Genomic DNA, 27,780 nt, shown 5'->3' with positions numbered 1-27,780 from the left:
AAACCTGCCTCTTCTGTAATCATAAAAAAAGCCCTCAGCAGAGGCCATCCCTCCCAGGAGTGTATGTGGCTCATTACACCTTTGCACTGTTTACAGAACACAACCAGGGCTTGTTTGTGTTTAGCTCTTCAGACAAGCAATCCTCTCCAAGTCTGGCAGCAACGCTCTGAAAAGAGAGAGGAGCCACATCTGGGAGGTTTGCAGCAATTTTCCAATTTTCTGACTCACTGTGGCAGTAAGTGGGGGCTCTGAGACTCCACGGAGGGCAGGAGCTCAGCACTTCTCAAAGCAGGCTTGGCAGGCTCAGGCTGCCACAAAAACCTGGCTGCACTGAGCTCTCCATCAGGCTGCTGCCATCCTGCCCCACATTTTCTGCGAGGGAGCAATTCCCAGCTGTGGGCAACACAAAGATACCAAGAATACCCAGTAGCTACAGGGAAGGAAAAAATGAAGGGGTTTGTCCATTTAAATGCAAGTAAAAGTGAAAGCACCACGTATTATTCCAAAGAAAAACTGTATTTTAGGCAGCCAAATCAAAGCTGCCGAGGCCACAACAGAATAGAAACGGGTGCACTGCTGAACTTTTATTACTTCAAATGACATGACAGGGTTTAGTTATAGCCAAGGACAGGCCCAAACTTTGGAAGTTTAACCTCTGGCTGAGCTCGCAGCCAGCATCCCCTCTCCTCTGCACCACTTTGGATATTCATGAAGCCTGCGGTGTGAAGTACTTTTCATTTTTGCCATGCTTGGTAAATTAGCCAGCAGGCAGGGAGCAGACAATAATAGCAGATTCCTCTTCGATTGCTGGGTTTGATTTGCTGCATCTCTCAGTGTTTTGATCATTTGCACTGGAGATAAGTCGCACACAATTTGGGGGCTGGCAAAGTGGGATTTAATAAGTCTCCTGTAAAACACAGCGTGTATGCAAACAGCCCAGAGGATTAGACCCCGCTTGCTTAGTTTAGAACTTGGTGCAGCCAACCTGAATAATCAAATGGAGGAACAAAAGTTGTGAATCCCCTCAATGCTCTGCTTCATTAGGATCTCCTTACAAAAAAAGAAAATGGGGCTCATCTGATCAGCCAGATTTTATGGCATCTGATTAGACCACCATTTTCTCAGCAGGTCCCCTTTCTTTAAACTGTTGACTATGGATGGCCTGCTGAATAGGATGAACTTTGGACCGCTAAATTGCAGCATTATGGTTATTTAGTGTAATTTATGAAAAAGAGAGAAGTCATGATCACCTACTTCATATTGCTAATGATATCTCCATTTATCGGAACAGCTATGAGTTTGGATCATCATTTTTGCCTCACAGTCACAGAACACTGGCCAATTAGATAAAAAAAATTGCAAATGTGGGCTGTATGAATACTAAATTAAGATTTAATAATCCTTACATAGTCATTTATTACTGTTGACTCTTTGCTGCTTTGCATTAAGTTCCACATAATCTCAGTGGGTTTGCTTCAAAGTTTCCTATTCATTCCATATTTCTTATTTGCATCTTACAGTGGGTAATCTAAGAAGAAAAATAAAGGGGGAAAAAAAATCTGAACTTGATTTTTCTCCTCTGCAATGTTTCATCTAAACAGCAATTAAACCCGTAACAAATTACAAAGATGCTGTGAGAATTAAATGACAGTGATTTTGGTGTGAAAGTGCCCTTACCCTGGATGAAAAGAGATTTCCAATTAGAGAAATTATCATTTTGTCTTTCTTTCCCCCCAACAAACAAGACAGCCAAACACTTTCCTTAGAGGCAAATTTCTAAATTGCTGATTATTACAGGTAATGATCTATTCACTGTGTCATCTTCCCAGACTTCCTTAGGAGCTGGAGTTATGCAAGGTAACAATGAGCCATCAGAGAAGGGAGGAACAGAGGGAGGAACATCACCCACCGGTGATGCTGCTGGGCAGAAGCCAATTCTCAGGCTTCAGACACAAGGACTGACTGTCTGTGCTGCCTCACATCCACACCAACCCCTGGATGATCTCCTCACCTGCAGCCCACTCGCAGATAATGATGGATTTCCAGCTGAGAACTCTGTCCTGCTGGCTGAGCCCTGCCCTGCTGCTGCCAGCGGGAGGTTGTGTGGTCACTTCCAGCAGCCCCATGGCTCAGGTGGGCACAAGCCCTGCAGACACCCAGCCCTCAGCCCAGCCAGGTGGTTCAGGTGGGCACAAGCCCTGCAGACACCCAGCCCTCAGCCCAGCCAGCTCCTTAGACAGCAAGAATTTTGGGCAGGCCAAGCTCAGGCAGGCTGCACACCCCCCTGGGCAGAGCAGAGGGGTGGCAGCTCACAGCAGAGCATCTGTGAGATCATCCCAGCTCAGCCTGGAACAGCTCTGCCCAGAGCCCAGCTCCCAGCCCAGCCTCAGGAAACACTTTTCTCTGACACTGCTCAATAAATGGGAAGGTTGTTCTGGAAGGCCTAGGAGCTACATGCACAATAATTATTCCAGCACCACTTCTGGGCTGACAGTGCAAACACTTCTGGTTTGAGTCCACTTAGGAACTGCGAATCCACTCATGCAGTTCTTCAAAAATAAAGATTTTTCAGCTTTAACCTGCATGGCTGGGGTGGTGCCTGCTCTGCAGAATTTTCAGCTGTCCCAGTTCAGATTCAGCATCCTCCACCAAGTGAAGTTTTTACATGGGTGCTCCCCAAGAGCCAGCAGGAGCTCTTTGCTCTCTAGAATACTTTATTAGCATGCCGACCATTTCTGCAAGAGACTAGTGGGATATTCCTGTGGGAAAGAGTTCACACTTGCTGTCACTTGAAATCACTGTAGACCAATAAATGCTTTAAATTTCTGGATTTTGATTATTAGAATCAAACTGTAGCAAATATTGGAAAAGATGAAGAGAAAAGGCAGCATCAAGTGAGGCAATGTCTCTCTACCCTACCCCACAACACAACCCCTCAGAGATGATTTATGGCAGTGAACCAAGACCTCGAATATCAGAGAATCTCTGCTTATTTCCTATCCACAACTGCAACTTCTCAGCCATCCAAGGAAAGCTCACTGCAGCTTTACTTCCAGGAAAAAAAACTCCTCTTAGATTTGTTACACTTTGGCTCCATGAAGCCACTAGTTGTTAACCAACTGTAAAATTATCAGCACAGCTCCAGCTACACAAAATAGTCTTGGGTTTAGTACCCAAGAGAGGCTTGAACTCATCCTCCTCCTTCCAGCAGGTAAATAGACAGAAATCAGGGACAGCTCTTGGGCAAGGTGAGCAGGCAGCACCCAGACCTTCACATCTTCTGCACATGGCAGGAAGCAGGGCTCTGAAAAACTCTCCCTGCCCCCTGACTTCCCATTATTTGTGTGTTGTTGTTAAACATCAGCATTGCCCTGGGTACAGCATAGAGAAAATGAGGAGAAAGATTTATAGAAGCCTTCTGTTGAACCTTCTCTTGAGGTTAGTGGAATAAACCTTCCCTGTCTTTAATTACCTGCTTGTGCTGCACTGTTGGAGCCCACATCAAGCCCCTCCAAGGAATCTCTGCACAGGCAGGATGGTGCTGGTGGTACAGCACAGCACAGATCTGAGGCTGAGAAGCAAGGTTTGGGCTGGTTCATTCCCTGGGTGTGCTGGTTTTGGTTGGGGTATTAGTTTTCCTCACAGCAGCTGGGTTTGGTTCTGTGCTGGAAACAGGGCTGATACCCCAGGGATGTCTGAGTTATCCCTGAGCAGGGACTGCACACAGCCAGGGCCTGTCCTGCTCCTCACCCTCACCAGGGAGGAGCTGGGGGGACACAGCCAGGACAGCTGATCCCAGCTGACCCCAGGGGCACCCCACACCTTGTGGCATCACCCTCAGCACACACAGCTGGGGGAGAAGGAGGAAGGGGCGACATCCTGAGTTTGTCCTCCCAGGTCACTGGTACAGAGATGGAGCCCTGCCTCCCTGGAACTCCTGCCTGCCAAGGGAGGCAGTGCATCAATTCCCTGTTTAGCTTTGCTTGCATACACGACTAGTTATTATTTAGTTATTATTTGCTTTAGGTTAGTCTTTATCTCAAGCCCTGAGTTTTTTCACCTTCACTCTTCCAATCCTCTCCCCATCCCACCAGGGGACAGAGACTGACCAGTGGGGCTGAGTGACCAGCTGGGGTTAAACCACACCAGCAGGGCTGGCTTTTCCAGGAGCCAGTAAAATAAGAGTGTGATTGTTCCTGAGTGACTTCTGCTGCTGGAGGAGTCCCAACAAGCAAACAAAAATAAGCAGCACTTTTGGGCAGCTCTCACCTCCACACACACAGAATTTCCCACAGAACACAGAAAGAGGAGTCCAAGTACTTTGAGGTGATCCTTGCTCCTGAAATAAATTTAGAGAATATCATTTTTATGGTGTTGGTAAATACGTGATTGTCTTTTAAAAAGCAGCTTTTCAAAAATGGTTCAGATACATTTTAGCGAGATTTCTTTTTGCCCCTGTGGAAAAATGCAATGTGTGTTCTAACAATTATTACACCTTTATTCTGTGCATCAACTCTGTTTCTAAATGTCTGAACTGACAGCATGTCTGGTCACATGAGTCCAGTTGACAAATTTGGCTAACGGTAACGCTTTAGGACAAAATTATGAAAAAAATGACAAATTAGCAATGGCACCTAATCAATAAATGACACAATATGGAATCCATGAAGCTGATAATGCAACCTCACAATTCTCTCATTTCATAAAAGAAACGACCAGAGCTAAACATGTACTGGATGATGTCTCATTTCCAGTTAGATTTCCCCCAACCAATAATAAATTTATCTGTAATTATGTAGATTATAGTCCCAAAATGATCAACAACACACACATTTCAGAACCTGGCTGCTTTTAACCCTGAAGCAGCCATGAATAAGTGGTTTCCTCAGTGCTGTTGCCTTGAGACACCCTTTGTCACAATACAGTGTGCTTCAGAAGAAGTTCCCAGCTGGAATAGCACCACTACACTGAGTAAAAACCAGGAAACAGAGCAACAAATCAGTTTGCCTTTGCTAGAGGAATTCATCACTTCCCCACTTCATCTAGAAAAATACAACCACAGCACTGTCGCTCTTGGAAGAACTCTCAAAATATTTCAAGATTTAACTATTTTCCAGATAAATATTCTGTCATTGCAATCGTTATTTTACTTTAGCATGGCACAGTAATACTGTAGGGTCTGAAATTTACATTTATTCTTACAAGTAGCCTTGTTGACTTATCTAACTTTTGCAGGCTGGCATTTCCCATGATGTGGTTTTGCACCAAAAAAAAAAAACCAATTCCTCAAAAAATCCCAAAGAAAATCTGTTTTGTGCTTTTGAAATTATCACAGAGCAAGCTGAGTTCATCAAAGCAGAGAAATTGCATTCAGACATCCCTTTTCTGCTATTTTCTGGTAATTCAGAGCAAATCTAGATACAAGGAGCTCAAATCACACACTGAAGGAAAGGTGCTCTGTCCATTTTCTTATCTGGAGAGGTGCTGAACCAGCTCCAGCAGGGTGGCAGCAACTGGAGAGCTCCAAAATAAACTCCTTAAATAGTTTTAAAAAGCAGATTGCAAAAATCAAGCAGCCCAGTGGCAATGCCCAGCACAGCAGGCCAGAGGCACAGATAAAGCAGATTTTAAAGGTGCAAAGGCCAGGCTGGACTGGGCTCTCAGACTCCTGGTGTGGTGGAGGGATGGATTTATTGTCTCTTCCAACCCAACCATTCTCTGACTCCCTGAGAATGGAGCTAAGAGCTCCTGTACCTCACACCTTTCATTCTTTCCAAGAAATATGGGGATTTGTCTCTGATTTGTCCCCTCCCAGGCTGTTCTCCTCCTTTGGAGAGTGCAGCCATCACCCCCAGTCTTTGGAAGAAGAAACCAGGAGCAAAGTTTTCAGCTCTCACAGCAATTCAGAGCTGCCCGTGACCGTATTTTCTTGTGGGAATCAGCCCAACCTTTTGCATGGAAGTTCACCCAGATGAATGAAAAACTGTGACAAAAGCAGATTCCTATATTGCCAACAAACATCAGGGCTGGCTTTGGTGAAGAATTTAAAACTTCTCTGTTCTTAATACAGCAGCAATGAATACAAGTCTAATTTTCCAAGTATTTAAAGGGGGAGAAGAAGCCTTATATTTGAGGAAAATAGTATATTTTATTGTGGGAAAAAGACCTGGCAAAATAAAAAAATAGAATTTATTTCTTCAAAAGCTCTTTAAACCCTGGGAGGCCTTGAAAATTGAACGGTCTGCTAAAAACTACTTTTTTAATATCGTGAAAAAGTAAAAAAAAATTATGTTAACTCACATAGCCAAGATAGACCTGTTTGTAGCAAGGTCTACAAACCTTTAAAACCTATGCTTAACCCCAATAGCAAAACTCTGTATGCATATTCCTGTCTTTACTGTACTCATCCCAAAGCAACAGAAAAAAGCAGAGAAAATAAAGAGGTGAATGAAAAATACTCTGCTGGTCTGGAAAAACTGGCCAACACAGACATTGATATATTATTATTTAAATCCCTTTTTTCTCTTACATATGCCCCTGAAGCAGAGTATCACAAATTCCCCTGCCACGCCTACAGACAGCATTTCACTGCTTTAAATCTCCTCTACACCTTGGAAACACTTTACGCCACATTCCTTGCTCACAACCACTCTGCTCTTGCCCTGGCAACTTGGAGGAGTTAATCCAGCTGAAAAAAAAATTATTCTGGAAGAAAAATCATAGTCAGCCGCATCAGATTCTTAATCCAGGCAACAAAAAGTGCTTCAGCCCGGGTCCACAACAGAAGGCAGCACCTCTGGCTGCAGATGTAGCAGGACACTGTACCCCAAGGTCTCTGGGCACTGCCATGGCATGAGCATTAAGCCTATAAAATAGCATATATAATTAAGAAAATGCCAGCCAAGCACTTGGCAGGAAGATCTCATTCCTTCATGCTTGGGCTCACACTGCCCAACATGTGCAATGATCTCCAAGTTTAGTAGCTGTCCTGTGTTTTGGGTCAATTTACACACATCTCTGCACAGGACCTAAAAAAAAAAAAAAAAATCATCAAACTTCTTTCAAGTTACTACCACCTGAAAGAAAAAAAAAAAAAAAAAAAAAATTAAGTCTGTTGCAAAAATGCCAATTCAGTATGTGCCAATCTAAATGCAAAGATCTTTGTAAAAACTGAGCCTAAAGTCACCATGAGAATTGAGGTGCTACAAATACCTCAGTGCTAAATACTCTGCAGAATATTTCAGTTTTGTCCATATGCTCTTCTTCCAATAATGCAAATTGTTACTCTCCAAACAGTTACGTGTTTGTGTATGACTGGGGGAACGCAGATTTTACATGTGATCCCAGATCCTTTGGAAATGGAAATTCTCAAAGCAGTTCTTTTCCCAGCCTCTGGAGCAGGCATCTCCAGCCCAGCATCCAGAACAATGGGAGGTGCGAACATGCCCTAATCTGTATTCATTGCAGTGAAACGTGTCTCTATCACCTCCCGTCGCCTTAATGAAGGGTTAATTTAACCATCTAATTGGGAGCGAACGGTGCTGGTGATATGAAGTGTTCTGACTGGAAGTCAGCCTGCGCAGAGGCAAAATAACTGCTAAAAGTGATGGGCTGAGTCCTCACCTCCTGATGGTGCTCAGTGATTTAGAGCTCTGCTAAAATAAGGTCACCTACACCCTGTTTTCCACCCATAAATACTTCGCCAGTATTGTCACAGAACTCCAAAGATAAGAAATTACGGCAAAAAATGGGGGAGCGTGGGGAGGGAAGCCAAATGTTATTTGAATCAGATACAACTGATCCTCTAGAAATGGATTAAAGTGTTTTTGAGAAGACCTAAACATACTGCGGGTATCAGGCAGGGCAACCACACTGATCAAAAAGTTGACCACATATTTTAACAGGTTCAAATTTTCAGTTGATCTTTAAAAAGCTCTTTTCTCGCCTTTAGTATCATTTGCACACACTAATTCTTTGCTCACCTGTCTAGTGCCACGCTGCAATCCAAGTTACAGCCTTTGCTCCTAGACAGCCCCATCATCCTTTTCCACATCACTTTTAGAAATTTTGCTTCTTATAATTTTTTACTGTTTGTCTTACAGCTTGACCAGTTTTGTCAGCCGCATAATTTTTGAGAGGTTCGGTCCTGTTTTTCTCGTGCCTGTGAGAAATTTCATTTTTAAAGTGTGGCACAGCAGGAGGCATCTCTATGTTGAGACAATGTCCCTACTCCAAGGAAAGGAGCAGCACTTGGCAAAAGTCTGAGCTGCCATGAGATGCATTTCAGGGCAAAAATAACCCCGATCAGCACTACGAGAACCCTCAGCATCTCTTTTTTTTCTGTATACCCAGTCATACGTTTATTCATCCCGGGCAGAGGGTGAATATGACTTTTTTTTCCCCTCTTTCCCAGAGGGAAAGTTGTTGGAGGGTTGCCTGGCTGCTTCTCAGCGGGGCGGATGAAAGCGCGCAGCCCGAGCTCCACCCGGGGTGGAAGGAGCGCAGGAATGCAGCCGCGCCGGGATGGCTGCAGCTCCTTCAGGGCGACTTCACAGCTCGGGGAGCCAGCACCCCCCGCTGCCGATGGCCCCGATAGCATCGATGCCAAGCTGCCGAGATGGCTTTAGGGCTCGCTGATGGGTTTGTCACACCTGGAGCTCCCGGGTTTGACACCTCGCCCGGGCTGCTGCTGTGGCACAGCGCCCAGGCGGGTCTGCCTCTGCCCCCTGGGCTTGGCTCCCGCTGGCATTGCTCAATCAGGGGGGCTCCTAAATGTGCAATTCATATGGAATCATTTTCAAAACCGGAGTTTCCCCTGCCACTTCCAGAAATTAATTATTCCGCTTGCTAATTAGTAGCCCCTGGGACTCTCCAGTGCGACCCTCGGGGGTCTTAAACCCTGGATCTCGTGGAGAGAGATCCTCTTCAGAGAGGCAGTTCGTTTGGTAACTCCAACTTTAAAGAATTTAGATTTTAAATTAAAATATAAAGGTAAACAAGAATTTTAATTTCTAGTTGAAGGAACTAGGAGATTTGGGCCGGAGGAGCTTCTGGAAATTCCCGAGGGCACTGAGGAGCAGCAGGGCCGGTGCCTTGTCCCCTTGTCCCCCACCGTGTCACCGGGGCAGCCCCGGGGCAGGCAGAGCAGAGGATTTTTCGGGCTGCCGTGCCGGTGATGGCCGTGCAGGAAGGTGCTAAAATCTCACCCTGATATTTATGCACAAGTGCAAATGAGGCTTAGTCACGATGCGGAGCTGAATGTGCCCGCGGGAGGGATGTGGGGCACGGATGTGGGGCAGGATGCGGGTGAATGGGCCCGGGGCTCGCTGCCGGGTATTCCAGGAGGGATTCAGCGGGATCCACGGCTGCAGGGCAGCGCTCCATCGTCCCACAGCCCCGCGCCCTGCCCGGGCTGCCGGAGGGAAAAGGGCCCATGGAAGTTGCCAGAAAAGCTCCTGGCTGGGGTACCCATTTCCCACCCAGAGCCCCCGAGGTGCCCCGAGGTGCTCCACTGACAAGGGGACAAGGCACCGGCCCTGCTGCTCCTCAGTGCCCTCGGGAATTTCCAGAAGTTCCTTGGGCTCCTCCGGCCCAAATCTCCTAGTTCCTTTTAGTGGAAATTTAAATTCCTATTTAAATTTTTATTTTAATTTAAAAATCTAAATTCCTTAAAGTTGGAGTTACCGAATGAACTGCCTCCCTGAAAAGCACTCCACGAGATCTAGGGTTTACGAGCACAAAGGTTGTGTCCCGTGGCACTCAAGATGACAATTTTGTGTTCTTGTGGCTTTGCAACAAGGAGGAATTAAATCAGATCTTCACCCAACTTTTTTTTTTTTTTTTGCAGCAGCAGCAGCAGCTCCCGGGCAGAGGGGCAGGAAAGCAGCCCGTTCCTCGTGTGGCCAAGGAGGGGCTCCCAAAGCACTCGTGCCCCCAAAAGAGCCGAGTGAGCCGCCAGTGAGGGTCATGAGCTGGGTCTATTGCTTGGCATCACAAAGAATCAGCAGTATTTATACTGTAATTGCAATTATTCCTCTCCTAAACTGTCACGACGTTATTAAAAGGTCTAAATCATCATTAAATCTAACACATCATTAAATCTAAACATCCATAAAATAAAATCAAAAACATCATTAAAAGATTTAAATTTCACTTCCTGCAGGAATGTCATTGTATAGAGGACGTGAAAATGGGGGAAAAATACAAACCAAACTTTAACGATTTTTTGAAGCCGAGCAGGGTTAATTTATTGTACAACATCATAAACAATTCTGCTCCAGTTCAGCCTTGTGGTTCAAGGTAAAGATTTTTTTTAAGATGAACTTTTAAATTACATAAATCAGCCATCAGCCCTGGGGTACCTCAAAAAAAAAAAAAAAAAAACAACCCCAAAACAAAAGTTTGTAGAAAGAGAAAGCAATTTAATTACTATCTTCTTTGGGGGGGTGATGGGGGTAAACAAAACCATCCCAAAAAGATAGTCTGTCACAGAATATGAATAAAATGAAATTTATCAGAAGTTGTTCAGTGAAGTCCTAAGCTAAGTCACCTCCTGTGCATTAAGCCACCCTCTCTGCGCAGTCGGGCTCCGAATTTCTGTCTGCAGCTCTGTAATTCTATGCAGAATCACCCATTTCTAATCACCGGGGATCTCGGCTCGTTGCCCAGGTATGCAGCAGGACCGCAATGACCCTGGGCACCCGGGGGGACGGGGATGGTGGCTGGGCTGGCCGAACTTTGGGGTCATTCCCGGGACTTTGGGGTCATTCCCGGCTGGAATGCGAGTGGGCAAGCAGAGCCTGTTAAGATCTGAATGCAGATGCAGGATGCCACCCCCTGCCCTGCCACTGCTGGGGCATCCCCGAGCTCCGAGGGTGATCATCGATCATCGCAGCCTTGTGCCTTGGCTGGGAGTTGCCATTTTACCTCAAAAATGCAGAAAATTCACCCAAGGGGGTGAAATCCAGCGAGCCCATGAGCTCTGTTCTGAGCCTGCCTCATACTGCAGCTGAGCTTTCCTATGCCATGGACCGGGTGGGTCCAGGATCCAGATCCACCCAGGATGTCCAGAGCTATTACAGGCTTGAGAAAATGTTTGAAAAGAAAAAAAAAAAACAAACAAACAAACAAACAAACAAAACTGTGGTCTCAATTTTCTCAAACAAAAAAAAAGCAAAGCTCTTTCTTGCCACTCTTCATTCCCCTACCACGTATCCCTCATTGCTCACCGGGACACTGGCAAGGCTTCTTTATCTAAATAACTGCCAAAAACTCTTTTTACCCCTTTCAAATATCAGTCAACAACTGGTATAGCATGAGTTTTACTGCTCCGGGAAAAAATAAAAAAAAATCTGTTTAAGAGAAAAAACCCTCACTGAAACAAGATATTTTTATTCAATTAATTTTTTTTAATAACAGCATATTTTAAGGCACTCTTTCCCACTTCTTTCCTGAAACAACCTGCAGTAATTCTCAGATGGAAGAGGTGCTTTTGGTGACTTTGCAGAGTTATCCCGGGTGACACTGCAGCTCTAATCCTGCCGCATCGGCGGCCCTTGGAAGTGAAACCTACAGTAAATTTTGATTTCAGCCACACCTTTGTAGAACTAGTTTTTCCATGCCAAAATATATAACAAGAGATCAAAATCTTCACCATTAGTGCCAGAAGCAACAAGTGATAACCTCTGGGTAGGCTCCCCGTGTGACCCAGGTAAAGCTGTCACAGTAAACATCACCCGTGTGAAAATACCGCGTTTGTGTGCCACCACGCGGGCTTAGCACCAATCTAAACAACGCAAAAACTCCATTCCCCACCAATGCCTATCGGTGTAGCAGCTGACCTTCCCCTGGCAACCTTTCCCAGGCAAATCCCCCGTCCAAAGCAGCTCGGGACGAGAGGATGGAGAGATAAGCACCGAGCCCGCATTCCTCCCACGCCCACAGCTCCCAGGCAGAGGGCGGATGAAGGGAGGCAGCCGGAGGGATGCTCAAAGCGCCCAGCACTGCTGCTAACTCCTTCAATCCGTTTCCGAGAAGTGCCGGAGTTCTTCAGGATGGAGGCTGAGGAGGTGCTTGGCTGTTTGTCTCTCTGGGCTCCGCCTGCTCCTGATGGCCCATCTAGGAACCGGCTTGCAGAATTATCTGATTGCCTCCAAAGCAGGCACCGAGAACGAATCCAGCGCCCCGTGCTCACAAAGGCCCAGCTCGCTACATTTTACTGTCATTTTTGCACACTCTCAGCTTCAGCAGCGATGCCAACAAGCAGGCAGCCATCAATATGATATTTTATCTCGCTGTATATGCAAGGAAAATGGGTTTGGAACTGTGAGCTGTTCACTCAGAGTGCACAACAGAAAGGCACAGAATTTAACCAGGAGGGTTTTGGTAGGATGCTGTAGGGAAGGGTCACAGAATGAAAAGGCTGAATAAATCCCATGGCCAATTACATGGTCACTGAATCATGAAAAGGCCAGGCTCCTGGAATTTTGCAGCTGCTAGTAAATTCAACGGATGCATCAAACTAGCAGCAAACTCAGCTACAAACTACCCCACCACAGAATTGATTTGAAACAAAATTAACTTAAAGCAAACCCCTATAATTCAGAAATTTTTGAGGGAACACTGATAAACTTTAATTCCCATTATCTTTCCTTGTCTTCAGTATGCTTTACTACAAAACACATAGCCTTTTCTGTTTGATGAAAATTATGAAAAACTTTGTAGGGGTTTTATTTTTAGTGAAATTAAGCCAAATATCTAGGTGTAGTTATTTACTGGGGGCAGGAAAAGTATCTTTAAATTAAGTTTGACTCTCCTTGGATAAGCTGTGCCAGCCTGCACTGCGAAAAATGAAAAACAATGAAAAATGAAAACCAAAACATGACTGTTTAGTGTCCCTCTGCCAGAGTGACAAAGCCATATGAAGCAGGAGGATTGCCGGCCCTCGAGCAGAAGTAGCCCAGAGTATGTGAAAGCATGATTTCTTTAAGCCAGGATGCAGTGACTGAGGAGCTGGCATGGAAACTCTTCCCTTCCTAAGGCCAGGAACCCTTAGCAGAGGTGTAAGGGGAAAATTGGGAGGAATTCCCTCCAGGGCTGCTGGAGCTCCACCATCAGCATAAGGAAATGCTGCAGACAGGGCCCATTTGGAAAATTCCATTCCAAACTGTGGGCAGAGCATCAGTGTGAGGTGAGGGATCACCCCTGGCTCGGCCCCTGCCTCACTGGGGGCCCCTGGACCTTTTTCTTTATGTAACTGAGTTGCACTGATTCCTTTGCAAAGTGTTTTGAGATCTCACAGGGAAAAAAAAAAAACAAAAAAACAAAAAAACAAAGTTGAGAACCATCATCAAACTACAAGTTCTCTCCTAGTATAGCACTTCCAAGACATTGAGGAACACACCAGATCAGGGATGTTTCAGTCAGAGAAAATAAATTCTTTTACAAATGAACATGAAGGACAGCCAGGAAACACTGATCTCCCCTTCTTCCAACACAAGATTCTCCTCTAGAGCTCCCAGATGTTTTATCCAGCCCTGCTTAAACATCTGAAAACTCCTGGAGAGAACATTGCACATCTGCCTTTTATTTTATTGGCATTAAATCCTCCCAGTTTGCCTGGTTGTGTCACAGGCCACCACCCAGCAGAATGAGCTTTTCTTTCTGCTTCTTTCAGGTATTATTCAGACTTCTGACTCCCTTCAGTGGTCATCCCACAGTCCTTCATATACCCACCTCTTTATATGTTTCTTGAGAATGTCTTTTAGACATCTTAAGTGATTTTTTGAACTGAGTCTCAGTTTTCTCCACCTGCTCTCTGTGGGTGACAAGCTGGTCCAGACACACGTGGGGAAACTGCATCAACATCCTGCTCACCTTCCCTTTCCCTGATTAATTTTCCTTCACTAAAAAGCACAGACCCATCCTGTACATCTGCACAGTGCCTCTGCCACAGCCAGGACATTTGAGAGAGTCTTTAAGAGTAAATGCCAAGTGGCTGATGGATTGTTAAATCTGCCATCTTCTCTACCTGACAGCAAGGACAGGAACCCACAGGTCCCAGTGATCCCAGATGTGCATAGGCATTTCTACATGGTCTAAATTTTCATGATAAAAACAATTTTCTTGCCTGCTGGCTCTAAAGTTGTTGGAATCTGAGCTATTGATGATTCTGAGATTGTAGAAAGTCTCTGTCTGTCAGCCCCACTGCCAAAGCAGAAGCCATAATTGGTCTGTGCTGGTTTCCAGGTTGTTTATTCTGTTTATCTCTCACATGTTCTGCTGCCCTGCCCAGCTCTGTCCTGCAGGGCAGCGTGTGGGGCTCTGCCCTCAGTGGGATGTGACAAACATTAAATACCAGAAACTCCCTGGGCTGGATTTACAAGAACGTGCCAATATCTGTCACCTACGTTGGACAGTGTGTCCCCAGCCTGAACCAACAGAAAAATGCCAGCACCACAGTGAGACATGGAGGGCATGAAGAAGGAGAAAAAGGACAAGGCACACCCAATTTCCTCCAGCTTGTCCTCTTTGAACCCCTAATCTAGAATCCTAAAATTTTACTTTTGCACCCGTGCCACGCTTAATTATTACTAATATCAAACACTCAGAGCTTGTAATTGATCCTGTAAGATTGAAAACTCTTTTCCATGGCCAGAGATCACAGCCAGTGTCTCTGGGGGCTCTGTCCAGGGGGTTCCTGAGCCCTGCCAGGGTCCCAGACCTGCCAGGGCAGCCAGAGGGAAGCTCTGGATTCCCACATAAAGTGGCTTCAGCTATTCTGCAATACTCAGTCACCAGCATCCTCAGCACCAGGGAGTTTTCTCTTTTTTCTCTTTCCCTCTCAGCTCAGGAGCCTCTCAGTGTTGAGCGTGCTTAAGGCCACTGAAACAGAAATGCTGTCAAACATTTAACAGCTGCTCCTACCCACAAATATCCAGCCTGGAGATGACTTCACTGGGCCCAGGGAAGGAGAATTTGCTCCTTGACAGGTGTCTCAGGTGAAAATGTTGCTATTTTAGGATTAGTCAAATTTTACCTGAAAGCTATTACTAAATTCCCTCTTCAGACTCAGTTTAACAGTGAATATGAACAATGCTATTAAATACTGAGGCCATGGCAGCACCATCTGTGGGATAACATGCAGACCGGATGGTATGCTATTTTTTTTCCTCTATTACTTGATCCAACAATTATTAAACTAGTTTTTATACCCTAAATTCAGGAAAAGTTATTGCAGGGATACAAGGGAATGTAGGAGGAATTCATTGACTGCACCTTGGATACAATCCTGGTAAACACCTGGATATTTTTAAATACTTCTGTACTTTAAGGTCAAAGGGAACCATTATGATCCTTTACCCTAAACTGAGACACAGCCAAGATTATTAAATTTTACCCAGCAGTTCCTGGAGAGGAGAGAATTATTCTCTCCTCCTGCATAAGTGAACTCTGCCGAGCCCAACAGCTTTGTTATTCAGACTCCAAGGCAAGCAGCACCTACCACAATTTGAGTGATGAGATAAATAATAATGCAGCCAACCAGAATGGGAGACAAACTAGAAAAATCCTCATCGAAATTCAGCAGATCTGGGCTAGCTCCCTCTCAAAGCTCCCCCATCCATCCTCCCCTTCACACAGAGATTTTAGGGACAAATGCCAGTAGATCTCTATTGTTCCTGCTCATTCATTAGCTACAACTCCTTTTTCTGGTGCGCTCACACTCCAAGGTAAGGATAAGATTCTGGCTACATTGTGCATTTTGAAAAAGTAACAATGAGACACAGAAAATGTTGGTTATTTTAAATACAAAATAACATTGCATTGTTTCCTTCACAGTTTTAAGGAATCCTCAGAAGTGAAACATACATGTTTCAAGGTGATAAACTCCTTTGCTTTGGACTTTCTCCTTCCATCTCCATTAGCTGCATCATTCCCCTTTTTTTACATCTTGCCCCTTTCACTAAACAGAATCAGAAAAACCTCTCTTGGTGTTTTTTGTCACCATGCCGTTTTCTACACCTGTAATTCCCATGCCTGCAGCTAGCCCAGATTTGTGATTGAACCATAAAAGGCTGATTTTAAGCTGCTGCCCTGTCTCTAGTGCCCCTTTGCACGTGCAGCAGTGCAGCTCATGAGCTGCCTTCAAAGGGGAGCAGAGGGTCTCGGTTTGGCTGGAACAATGCATTTCACAGAGCCCCAGCTTGCACTAACCTCCCATGCTGGGCGTTGCTATTTGCTTTCCCACACTTCCCTTTGGGCTGCTCCAGCCTTTGGAGCTGGAATTAGGGCAGCCACAAACTGTGGTTAAACCTGCTTGGATAAATGAATGTGATCATCCAAATCACACCTAAAACTTCCGAAGCTGAGGGAAACCAGTCCTGTTCCCCTGGAAAGCTCCCAGCCTAAAGCACATCAAAATTTAAAGTGCTCAAGGGTTATGTTTATAACAAATTTTGGGATGCAGTTCATTGAAGCCACCTTCCCCCCCATTTACAAGTGGGGTTTTTCTCATTGAGTGGGCAAGGTAAACCCAAATCCTCTTCCTCACACCTGAGCTGCTCAGGCCTCTGCTTAGAACCTTGACTTTTTTACCTTCCTGACAATAAAGGTCTGTTCTGCTTGCTTTTTTTCCTCCCCAGTCCCTCTGTGGACAAGCCAGCCCTAAAACCTATGGCTGACTGAGGTTCTTATTAGAGCAATTCAGGGAATTCTCCCATGGGTTGACAAGCTCAGGCATCACATTTTGGAAACCCACCAAGTAGGAGACCCCGTGGCTGCTTCCATCCATATTCAGCCACTTCCTTGTCACTAATCAAACAGAGAATTTGGTGCTGGAATCACACAGCATTTTAGTTAATTTGTGTTTATTTCAACATCACACTGTCCTTCCTCTGCTCCCACCCTGATGCAGAACCTCTGGCTTCACTGAACAATGTGTGCTATTGTGAATGCAGGTGAACCCAATGGGAAGAAATTACAATGTTTGACTCAATTCAGAAGGCTGAATTATTTCTTTATTATAACTATGCTGAAATACATCAATATACTATATAAAAGGGGGATACTAAAACTGCATACTACTTTGACTCTAACTCAACTCGTGCCCCTCTCTGAGAGCCCAGTCCCAAGTGGGTTGGATTGGATTGGATTGGATTGGATTGGGTTGGATTGACCATCAGGCTCAAACAATCCTCACCAGAATCCAACCAAGCAACACCCCGGGTAAACAATTCTCCAAACACATTCCACATGGGAAAAACAAGGAGCAGAAATAGAAATTGTTTTCTCTTTCATTTCTCTCTGTGCACCTCTATGAAAATCCTGAGAGGGAGAGAAATGTGCTTGCCACTGTGTGTCTGTAAATGGATACAGACAAAAGCACATTTGCTACACATCTGCTTGCTTTGCACTGAAGATGAAGCAGATCAAGCACCAAAAGTCTGCCAGTGCCTTTGTAACCTCACTGCTGCAGAGTATTTCTCCTTGTTCCTCCTTCCTTTCCTTGCAGTCCTACCTGAGCAAGGCACAGCACCCAACTCTGGCAATACCCTCATACCTTGTCAGCAACAACAAAATTCTGGTGTGAAGCTGTGAGAAACTCTAATTTGAAGCTCTAATAGAACATCTAATAGAAGCTAGAGATAAGTAGTTCTGCTTGGAAAGAAGGGGTGAGGAGAAATGACCTTTCTTGAGGTGGTGTATCAAAACATACCCTGGGCTCTTTCTCCAGGCTGGCATTCTGACAGTCCAGTGAAAATGATTTCACCCAAAAAAAAAAAAAAAAAAAAAAAGGTAGGACTGACTGGTTGGAACTCCCCTGGGTGTGGAGGCTGTGCTCACAGGCAGTTTCTGAGCCTTGGCAGGATGGAGGAGGGAGGTGCAGCCAAGCAGAACCCGAGCCCAGGCACAGGACTGCAAAACCTCATCAAATACTTGTTCAGTTCAGTTTAGGCTGGCCTAAATTCTAGTTCTGTCTTGAATAATTGAAAAGGAAACGATGGTGGGAAAAGCTTCATGTAACAGGAAGTCCAAAGGATGTGCCAGATTTTGGCAGCTCCATGCTTCTCTGTGCAGCTCACAAGCCTGGTCCTGTCATTAACTGGCCTGTCAGTCACTGAGAACAAAATAACTCCAGGGCACAGATGGACAGCCCTGTGCTAGAGGCCAAAACAGTCCTGTTTCCTACTGCAGAACCTTCAATGATCTGCCTCCAGAACTTCCAAAGATATTGCCAATGCCACCGCAGTTGAAACTTTCCAATGATATTTTTGTTTTACTGCTGTCTAAACAACAACAAGGAAAAAAAAAAAAACAAAAAAAAAAACAAAAAAACCAAAAGATTCCTCCTATTTGTCTGTAACAAATAATCCAAAGTTATTCACCCCTGCTTACACAAGACTTTCAAACCAAAGCATTTGTTCTTGGCTAGAATTTATACAAGTAAATTCTGAAATCTTGAGAGAAGACCAGAAGAGTTATTGCAGAAGGAAACAAAGTACTTTCAAGGAGTTGATCTCTTTACTTTGGTATAGTTTTAAAAAAGTTTATTATAATATTCCATTCTCTGCACAAAATCATCCAAGGCAGGAAAACTTCAGTAGTTCTTAGGACAGAGAACACAGGCAGAGCTAATCCTTCCTGCAGCCACTCACAGAGCCCTGCTGAATGCCTGGAAAACTGCACAGAATTACCTTGGTTCAAATGTTTGCCAGTCTGTATATTCAGCTCCTTTACTTCCTTTAACTTTAGGGCCATGACACTTAATTCAGTTACTATCCCAGCTCTGGTATGCTCATAAAAAATTCACACCTGTTTCACAAATGTTCACCTGTTTAACAGACTCAGGCTTAAAGGAAAGGAAGTTTTTTGCTTAATTATGAAAGTATAACTTGCTTTTTTTAAAGGAATTCCTACTATGACATTTGCTGTTTACGGGCTGTAAAAGCAAAACTGCCCAGTGAATCAAAAGGGACAAAAAAGGGAGGGGGAGGGAAAAATAAAGAGAGAGAAAAGAATTACTTGGATTAAAATATCTTTCCTTAACCTTGTGGAAGAGAAGCTTCTCTGACTTGGCAGCACAGTACAATGAAAATGAAATCAATGCCAAGTGTCTTATCCTGAACTCTGAATGGGCAAAGTTCCCATTGACTTTCAAGATTTCTCCCCTGTAAATGGCATTTGGGAGCATTACCTGCACCTAGGGCACGTCCAGCACTATGTTCTGTCTCTCCCCTTTGTGTCTCTCCCCTTTGAGTGGATGTATAGAATTTTTGAAATCAGCACAGCAAGCTGTGAATGATGCATGAAATGAATAAGCTGAGTCTTGTACAAAGGGGAAATCCTGAAGGCTTGGTGCAATCACTGCTCTACTATTTCCTATGGCCTGCATAGAAAAGATGCATAATATTCTCCACAGAGACAAAGGGAAAAGCTCACCGAGGCCAGAATCTCAATCAGAAGCCACAGAAGAGATAAATGACAGCAGCTCACAAGTTTTGAACGTTGCTTAATTTCCCTCTTCTTGCTAAGCTGCTCCCCACGGGTGCCTGGCTCTCAGCCCTGGGTGCACGTGGAAAATACACACGGGCATGGGGCTCTGAGCCCCCCTCGCTCTGCATTTCTTTGGAGCCAGCCCAGTTTATGCAGGAGTTTGTGTTTCACACCTCACCCCATCAGCCAGGGGAGTTTGCACCAATCCCCCAGCATGGGATGGCCAAAGCATGGAAAAAGGTGCAGATTTTTCCACAAGATCAACGGGATGTGTTGAAACCCCACAACTTCTTCCTCATGTGGACTTGAATTGGAGGCTTCACTGGTATCAGCACAAATATTTTCAAACCAGGCCAAACCACGCTCAGATTGATTGGTCTTAATTTGATGTATTCCTGAATAAATAGAAATATATTTTAGTTGAACTTAGCAACAGCAATAAAGATGAGCATCCTGAGCACAACACTGTGGTACATTTTTTTTTCATCATGGAGAAGGTATGAATACATCTTTTTGTGGATGTTCTGTGACCTCTCCCAATTCTCTTGCTCTCTCTCATGTTTGCTCACATGCTTTGCAATCTCTCCTGCTGCACTAAGGAAGTTGAGATATTTTAGAAACTGGAAAACTGAGGTTTAATACAGATACTGAGCTTCTGAGGATGCCTTTGGAAGAAGAAAATCTAAAATCCTGTCTGCCTGACTTGCAACACAAAGAAGTTGGCTGTGAATGGTATTCGCAGCAAAGAATAATTAATTCCTCATCCTGAGGACATTCTGTTGGGAAAAAGTCACTGTTGCATTGATTGCTGCATCCAGTGGCATCAATTAAAAGTTGTCATAGGGAAGTATGCGGAAAACTAATTTGGAAATCTGCATTAACCACTAAATTATCTCATGCAAACTTCTGCAATGATGGCTATCCACACCTTCCTTGAGAAATATTAAAGGAATGGATTAAAATTTTCTCTCTTTGTTATTTCAGAGTTTTGTCAGAATTTAGTGATGGAATTTACCATAGAAATAATCTGAATCTGCAACATGTGAATAAACTGGATATGACTACAGGAAATCTGGGATCAAGTCTGTGGTAGTGGTAAAGAAACCATTTGGAGCTTCTTACTTTTGCAGGCACTGAGAACAGCAGCAACATTCCAGTCCTGAACATCACCCAGCTTCAGGTTTCAGGTGTACTCATTCCTGAGAAATCATCCTTTCCCTTAGCACTGCACTGGAGGATAGTTACACAAGTTCCTATCTTCCTAATAATGCTCCTGAGAAGTATCTTTTTAGTCCCTTGTTTGATATGGGGCAACTAAAAAGATAATTTATGAATGTTTTCACAAAGTGTCTATGCTAATGGTTTTTCTGAATTTAGTCTTCATCTCTTCTTGTAGCAAAGAAACAGCAGAAATACAAAAACATGCAGTTTAATATGTATTCTTAAAATATTATTAAAATACTCACCATAAGTTTCCTCTGCTAGTTATTATATTTTACTCACTGTTTCAAAAATTTAACTTTTAACTATATTAACTTACCAACTTTTTTGCAATAAATTACCTCTGAAGTTCTTTGGCATAGGAAGGAACCATGAAAATGTAACCCAATGCATGGGATTTTGACAAACCAACAGCACCAAGTGTTATCTTCCCCTCAAAAACAGGTTAAAACAAAAGCCTAAATATTGCCATTGCACTTTAATGCCAGCATTAACCTCTCCAGAGCCAGTGCTCTATCATTCTAAAGGGTGCACTTGCATTTATGCTGGATGTTGTAGAATAAGGCTGGAGTTGTATTAGGTGGGCAACAACCCAGCGCTTCCTAGTTTGGAACTTTACCTGTGAATGGTAATGGCTCCACTCTGAGCTCTCCCACACCAGCAGGGGAAGGAGATCCTGCCTGGGCAGTGCTAAAAAGGCATTTAGATTTAATGCCTGCATGCATGCAGGAGGGATGTCAAGGGCCAGATACCCTGCAAAGGTAAAAATGGAGCTCAGCACAAGTAAAACAAACCTTCATCAGGTCTAAAGAGAACATATATCTGTATTTGTTCAGGAGGAAAATCTCCTGGGCCCAAGAAAAGGCTGTTAACTGCTCTTTGGGGGAAAAAAAGTTGCCTTTTAGGCAATGTCTCCTTCCATGCTGTTAGCTCTGTAATTAAAAACACTCCCGTTGAGGGAAGAAGAGGCTGTATCTCTGTTTGTACCTAATGTACAAGGCTGGGCTCCAAGGGCCTGTCCAGTCCAGTGTGTGCAGTTTTCAGAACCCTTCCCACAGCTCTGAACACAGCTTATGAACTTTGGGATAAAGTTTACCCCAGGAAGCTGAGAACTGCATTGGGAATTTTACCCGGACATCTCAAAACCAGTATATCAGGAAAAGCAGCCCTAAGCCAAACCACTGATAGGACCTTCCAGAGAGAGCAAGGCACAGACATTTATAGAGACATTTCTCTGTGACCCCTCAGGAACTCGCTCACAGACCCTCCTTGGGCCCTGACTTAGGCCAAACAAGAATAACTTGTGCTTAAAAATACTACAAACTCTGAAAAAGGTGTTTCTCCTCTTTCATGGCAGAGAATCCACTTCCACAAAACCAGAGGTAAAGAACAAATATTTATAATGATGCAGCTGCAGTTTGAAGACACCAAGTACAATTCCAGTGCTGGCAGCTGCTCACCTGCTCAGGAGCCCTGGCTTTTGTCAGACCTGCACCTGCAAACCTGCCTGGGAAGGTGGAGGGAGAATTGTTTCAGAAAATGGGAATTTCACTCTTCCTTACTGAGAGCTGTCCTGGTACTGCCGGTTCTGGAGAGCACAGGGCAACAGTTTGAGATGAAATCGGTCCTGCTGCTACCCTGTACTCTGCTAATTCCACAGATGCTACCACCTTCCCTCAGACCTCCAGGTTATTTATGGATCTGCTTCTCCTCAAGGTACCAGCTAAGTCATGGTACCAGCTACTCTACTCTCCTGCTCCTACCTGTGGGACAGCAGCACAAACAGGCAGAAGAAGCAGCGCCACGGCTTCGCCAGATTTCACCAGAAATCTCATGGATGAATTAAGCCGCGGGTAGGAAACACGGGGGCTCTCATTAGAGGGGATCCCCGGCCGTGCCGGGGGCGGCGTGCGGGGCCGGGGCTGGCCCGCTGCGGGACCGCGCCGGGAGCCGCCAGCCAGCGGGACTCTCGGGGAGGTTTGCAGAGCATCCTCACCCCGTGGAGAGCCCGAGGAAAGCCCTGCCCGGTCCTGCTTCCCGGCGGAGAAGGCAGGAGCCTTCAGGGACGCCCTCGCTGCCGGGGCATCCCCGCTGCGGGCCCGGGGGGAAGCGGCGGGGAAGGAGCGCGGATGCGGCCGCCCCGCGCAGCCAAGGGGCACCGGCTGTGCCCGAAGCCGCCGTCGGAACGGGGTGGCAGGGCAGGCCCCCGAACCCAAACCCAAACCCCAGCAGCGCCCTGGCGTCCCCTCTGCTCCTGTGCCTGCGGGAGCAGGCCGGCGGCGAAGCTCGAAGCGGGGATGCGCTGCGGAGCGGCCGGCTCGGAGCTGCCCAGGAGCGGGGACACACGCGGGGACCGGCCGGAACAGGGCTCGGGGCGGGGGAGAAGCGATGCTCAGCTCCGCTGGCCGCCCCGGGGGCTGTTCCGCAGCGCAGCACGAGTAACGCACATCCCTAAAAATAAAAAACACTAAAAAAAAAAAAAAAAAAAATCAAACGGGCTGGGAAAGGAAGGAAAAGTCGTCCAGACTCCAAGCACTCGTCAAACATACTTTAAATTATTTATTTCCTCTGGGGACTCCCGTAACCATTCATTTTTAATGGTGTCTAATTAAGAGTTCCCCAACGGGTTTTGCTTTTGTAAATATTTTAGATGACTTGGCGTATCTAGGCAAATCCTCCGGATTTAAAAAAAAAAAAAGGGAAATGCACAACAAGGCGAGGCGGAGCCGTAATCCCTTCGCTCCCGTCGGCCGAGACAACGCAGCCGGGCGGGGAGGCAACAAGTGGCCGCGGCTCGCAGAGCGGCAGCGCCGGCCCGGCTCCCGCTTCACTTGAAAAGAAAACCAAATCCAAGGAGCGCATTCTCCCTCGCCCGCCCCCCAAAACACAGCCCGGCTCGGCAGGCCGAGGAACGCAGCCGGAGAGCGGCGGCAGCTCCCGGAGCGGGCGGCGGGGCCGCGATGCTGCGGGAGCCCCGCGATGGGCCCGGCCCCGCTCCGCGCTCCCGCGGGGGATCCGCACAAACCGCCCGGACACCGCCGACGTGCCTGATAGAAAATTTATTGATCTCTCTTCGTTCGGAAGAAGGAAGCAAACGAGGACTAGGAACAGGGAAGAAGTATTTCGGTAACTTTTTTTTTTTTTTGGAAGGAATCCGGTAACAAAACTAAAACGTTGTTGTTTTTTTTTATCCGATATGTCAAAACATGGTTCACAGTAAAATTCACAAACCCATTTACATAAGTTTACAGCTTAAGAAAAACCAAGACATACAACTTACTATAAATAAAAGAAACGCGTTTGCGACCCGCACAGCTCTGCTCTCTCCCACCTCCCCCTTTTCAAGGACTAAAACCTCAAAATTAAAAAAGTCGTGGAAGCTACAGATTGCTGATAGAAACCAAGCGAGGGTCGGTAACAAAACACTTAATAAACCACAGCGATTATGTGAACAACCGAGTTTAAAAACAAAAGCCCGCGGTTTTTGTTTATGTCATTGCAACGCTAGAAATCAAACTGGAAGATGCAAGATTTTTAAAAAAAAACTTTCAAGCGAATAAAACAATACCCAACCTAGCCGAAACCAGGAAAGGAGTTGCCGTGGTTTGAAAACTTCACAGCGGCTTCTAGGAGGCAGGAGTTGTGCTCTATTAAAATAACAACTTGCTCAAATATTATTTCTTGTACAAAAAAAAAAAAAAAAAAAAAAAAAAAGTACACAACTAACGGATTTCCTTTTTAAAATTTCTCCAGAGTTAGTATTAAGTCTGCTAAGCCGAGCAACACTGCCGTACGTCCCGGTGTAGTCTAGAGCGGTGGTGGGTTAGGGATTAAGCCGGGGAGCCGTCCGGAGCAGCCAAGTTTATATGTGAGTTAGTGGTACGGTACCATTGACGGCAGTCCCGGCACTCTGGTAGTGCTGGTGCACGCTGTGTAACCTGCTGCCCTGCAGGGCGGAAGGGTCTGTGGCATCCCCGCCGGGGGGCAGGTACATGCTGATCATATCCCGCAGGTCTCCCAGGCAGGCCCTCTGCGAGTGGGAAGTGATGGCCGGAGGCGGCGAGCTGGGCTCGGATTTCACCACGGAGCCCATGGAGCCCAGGCTCATGGCCGTGGAGGGCTGCTGGCCGTAGGCGGCGGGGGACATGCTGTAGGTGGAGGCGGCGTTCATGTAGGTCTGGGCCGTGGACATCATGGGGCTGTACTGCAGGCCCGGCATGTCGTAGCGGTGCATCTGCTGCAGCTGCGGGCTGTTCATGCCCGGGTGCTGGCTGTAGCCCAGCTGCTCTTGCATCAGCGAGTAAGCCCCGTTGGTCCAGCCGTTCATGTGGGCATAAGTGTCAATCCTCTGCCCCACCCCGACGGGGCTGCTCACCGCGTTGCCCCCCCCCGGAGCCAGCAGGTTACCGGGCAGCGAGTATTTGTCCTTCTTCAGCAAGGTCTTGGTCTTCCTCCGGGGCCGGTATTTGTAATCCGGATACTCCTTCATGTGCACGGCCCGCAGCCGCTTGGCCTCGTCGATGAAGGGCCGCTTCTCGGCGTCGCTCAGCAGCTTCCAGTCGGCGCCGAGGCGCTTGCTGATCTCCGAGTTGTGCATTTTGGGGTTCTCCTGGGCCATCTTCCGCCGCTGCCCGCGCGACCACACCATGAAGGCGTTCATGGGGCGCTTCACCCGGTCCTGGTCCGAGCCCGCTCCCGCTCCGTTGCCGGCCCCGCCGCCTCCGCCGCCTTTGCCGGCGCTCCCCGGAGCGGAGTTGCCCCCGGTGCTGCCCGGCGTGGGCTGCGGCGCCTTGATCTCCGTCTCCAGCATGCTGTACATGGCCGGGGCCGGTAAAAGGTGCGCCAGGGCGGCGGGCAGGCGGGCACCGAGCGAGGAGAGGAAGTTCAAAAAACAGAAAAAAAACCAAACAAACAAACAAAAAAGAAAGAAACAAAAAAAACCTGCCTGGGCGGCTGCCACGAGAGAAAGAGGAAGTTTGGGTGCCGGGCAGAAGCGCCGCTCCCCGAGGTGCCGGCGGTGGCGGAGCCGCTGCTGTGCGGAGCGCTCCCGCGGGCGGCAGCGGCGATGCGCGCTCGGATCGCGGGGGTCCGTGATTGACGGGCTATAAATGAGGGGGCGGCGGCCAATCAGCGAGCGGTTCCCGGCAGCCCCGGGCCGGGGTCTGCCCGGCCGGGGGGCGGGCGGAGGGACCCGGGCCCGGGGATGCCGCGGCCGCGGCTGCCGGGCCCCTCCCGCCCCGGCCCTGCACCTGCCCCGGGGCAGAGCGGCTCCAGCAGCCGCGGCACGGACGGGGGAAGGAGCGGCTCCCGGGAAGGAGCGGCCCCCGGGGAAAGGAGCGGCCCGGGGGTGCCCTCGGGGCCGCGGGGAGGAGGAGCGGGGCGGAGCGCAGCGCTGCGAGCGGGAGCTGCGCGGTTGCCGGGCACAAAGAGGTTTGGGGCTCCCGGGCTGATGCACAGACCCGGGCCAAGCTCGGAGAGACTGCCCGGAGACCGAGGGAGCCCGCACTGCACGGACGCACCCCCGGAGCGGATAAAGGGGCGGGGGAGGGATGGACGGGCTAAACTCTCCCACTCCTCAGCTGTGGCCTGGGGGAGAATCTACACTGCCGTGCCAGGATCGGGCACGGCTGTCGCTGGGAGAGGGGCTGCCCCGCGGGGCCGGCATGGGTGGCTACTGACCGGGCGCTCCCGGCCGTCCCCACCCACACCCACCCCGCTGCCACTTGAGCTTTTCCACTCGGCTGCCCCAAAACGGGAGGGAGGGGTGGGGTAGAGGGGACGGCGCTTGCGAATCCCCCGAGTTTCATGGCAACAGAAAGTTCTCTCCGTGTGAAAGAAAACTTTGGCGGCGGATAAGCGAGTGGAGCGGCGCCCACTGGAGCTGTCAATCAGCGGCTTCCCTGTCCGTCCCTCCCCTCCCCTTACCCCTCCTTCCCTTCCTTCGCCAGAGGCACGGACACCGCACCTGCACGGACGGGGCAGGCGGGCTGGGCTGCCCCATCCCTGCTCTTCCTCATCCCCCTGCGGCCCCGCTCCAGCTGCGCCTGGAGAAGCCGGGCGGCTCTGCGGGCCGGGGAGCGCTGGGGCAGGAGAGGCGAAGCGAGCCGCAGGCTGCTCGGGGAAAGCCTCGCTGCCGGAGGATGCGGGCAGCATCGCCGCTGTAGCTATGAGCAAACTGCCCCAGGGGCGTGTGGGCCGCCGGGGAGGGTCGGGGGCCCTGAGGTGCGGACGGGTCTGAGCCTCCCGTCCCGTCCTGGGCGGCCCGGCGAGGAGCGATGCTGCCGCCGCAGCTCCCGGCTTGGCGGGCACCGGGGTCACCCCAAAGACAAGACCGCGAGTGTGAGGACGGTAATCGGCACGGGGAGGAGGAAACCTCCGGGGCAGGGCGGGGATGAGGAGCTCCCGGCCCTGCTGCAGCCCGCACGGGAGCGGACGGGCGCTGCGGGGACTGGAAACAGCGCGGTGGCGTGGAGGGGGTGCAGTGAGCCGATCTGAACACTGCTGGGATTTAGCACTCGAACGTTTCGCTCGTTTTGTACGGATTTCTTTTTTTTGACAAAATGATCTATTGAACAACGTCGAAGGGGAAATAAATCCCGCTCGCGACCGGCTATGGGGTAGTCAGCACTTTGGTTTTTGCTTGGTTTGCTGCTGGTGTATTGAGCAAAGTCAAAATTTGGCAGCCCGAGGGGACAGGGTGACAGCGGGAGGCGGGAGTGGTTCGCTTGTACTTTTGTAATATTTTGGGAAAGCTTCAGACAGTCGTAATTAACTTCTAACCCTCAATATATTTTTGGCCCCTCCAGTCGAGGTTTAAGACCTGCCAGACTGGCAGGAAGTCGGACTGGTATGTCCGACAGTACTTTGATATTTCTTTAGATGAGCGTTTGTTGGAGGGACTGGACACGCTGGCATGCAACGAAAAATTAGGCTGAATAGAGAATCAGAGGACGTGCTGAAATCCCCCTGAATAGTATTTCCGTCAATGTTTGAATAAATATTACAACGTTAAGTTTCGGACTCTTACTTGTCTTTCAATTCGACTATGAACTGCTTGAGTATCAAATT

At 47.6% G+C, this 27,780-nt stretch overlaps 1 protein-coding gene across 1 annotated transcript; it reads right to left on the bottom strand.

The window, feature by feature from the left end:
* Positions 1-23,756: 23,756 nt before the first annotated feature.
* Positions 23,757-26,240, bottom strand: LOC110467900 (transcription factor SOX-3). The gene has a single exon (XM_021525311.4). The coding sequence runs from the start codon at positions 25,529-25,531 to the stop codon at positions 24,575-24,577; it is 957 nt and encodes a 318-aa protein (XP_021380986.1). The 5' UTR covers positions 25,532-26,240; the 3' UTR covers positions 23,757-24,574.
* Between the last annotated feature and the right edge of the window lie 1,540 nt (positions 26,241-27,780).

Source organism: Lonchura striata, chromosome 4A, assembly GCF_050655825.1.
Source record: "Lonchura striata isolate lonStrDom1 chromosome 4A, ASM5065582v1, whole genome shotgun sequence".
In the NCBI taxonomy this organism is placed as follows: Eukaryota; Metazoa; Chordata; class Aves; order Passeriformes; family Estrildidae; genus Lonchura; species Lonchura striata.
This window is presented reverse-complemented; position numbering and strand designations above follow the sequence as displayed.

Excerpts from the sequence above, each read along its gene's own strand:
- LOC110467900 (XM_021525311.4), bottom strand. The coding sequence starts at position 25,531 with ATGTACAGCATGCTGGAGACGGAGATCAAGGCGCCGCAGCCCACGCCG.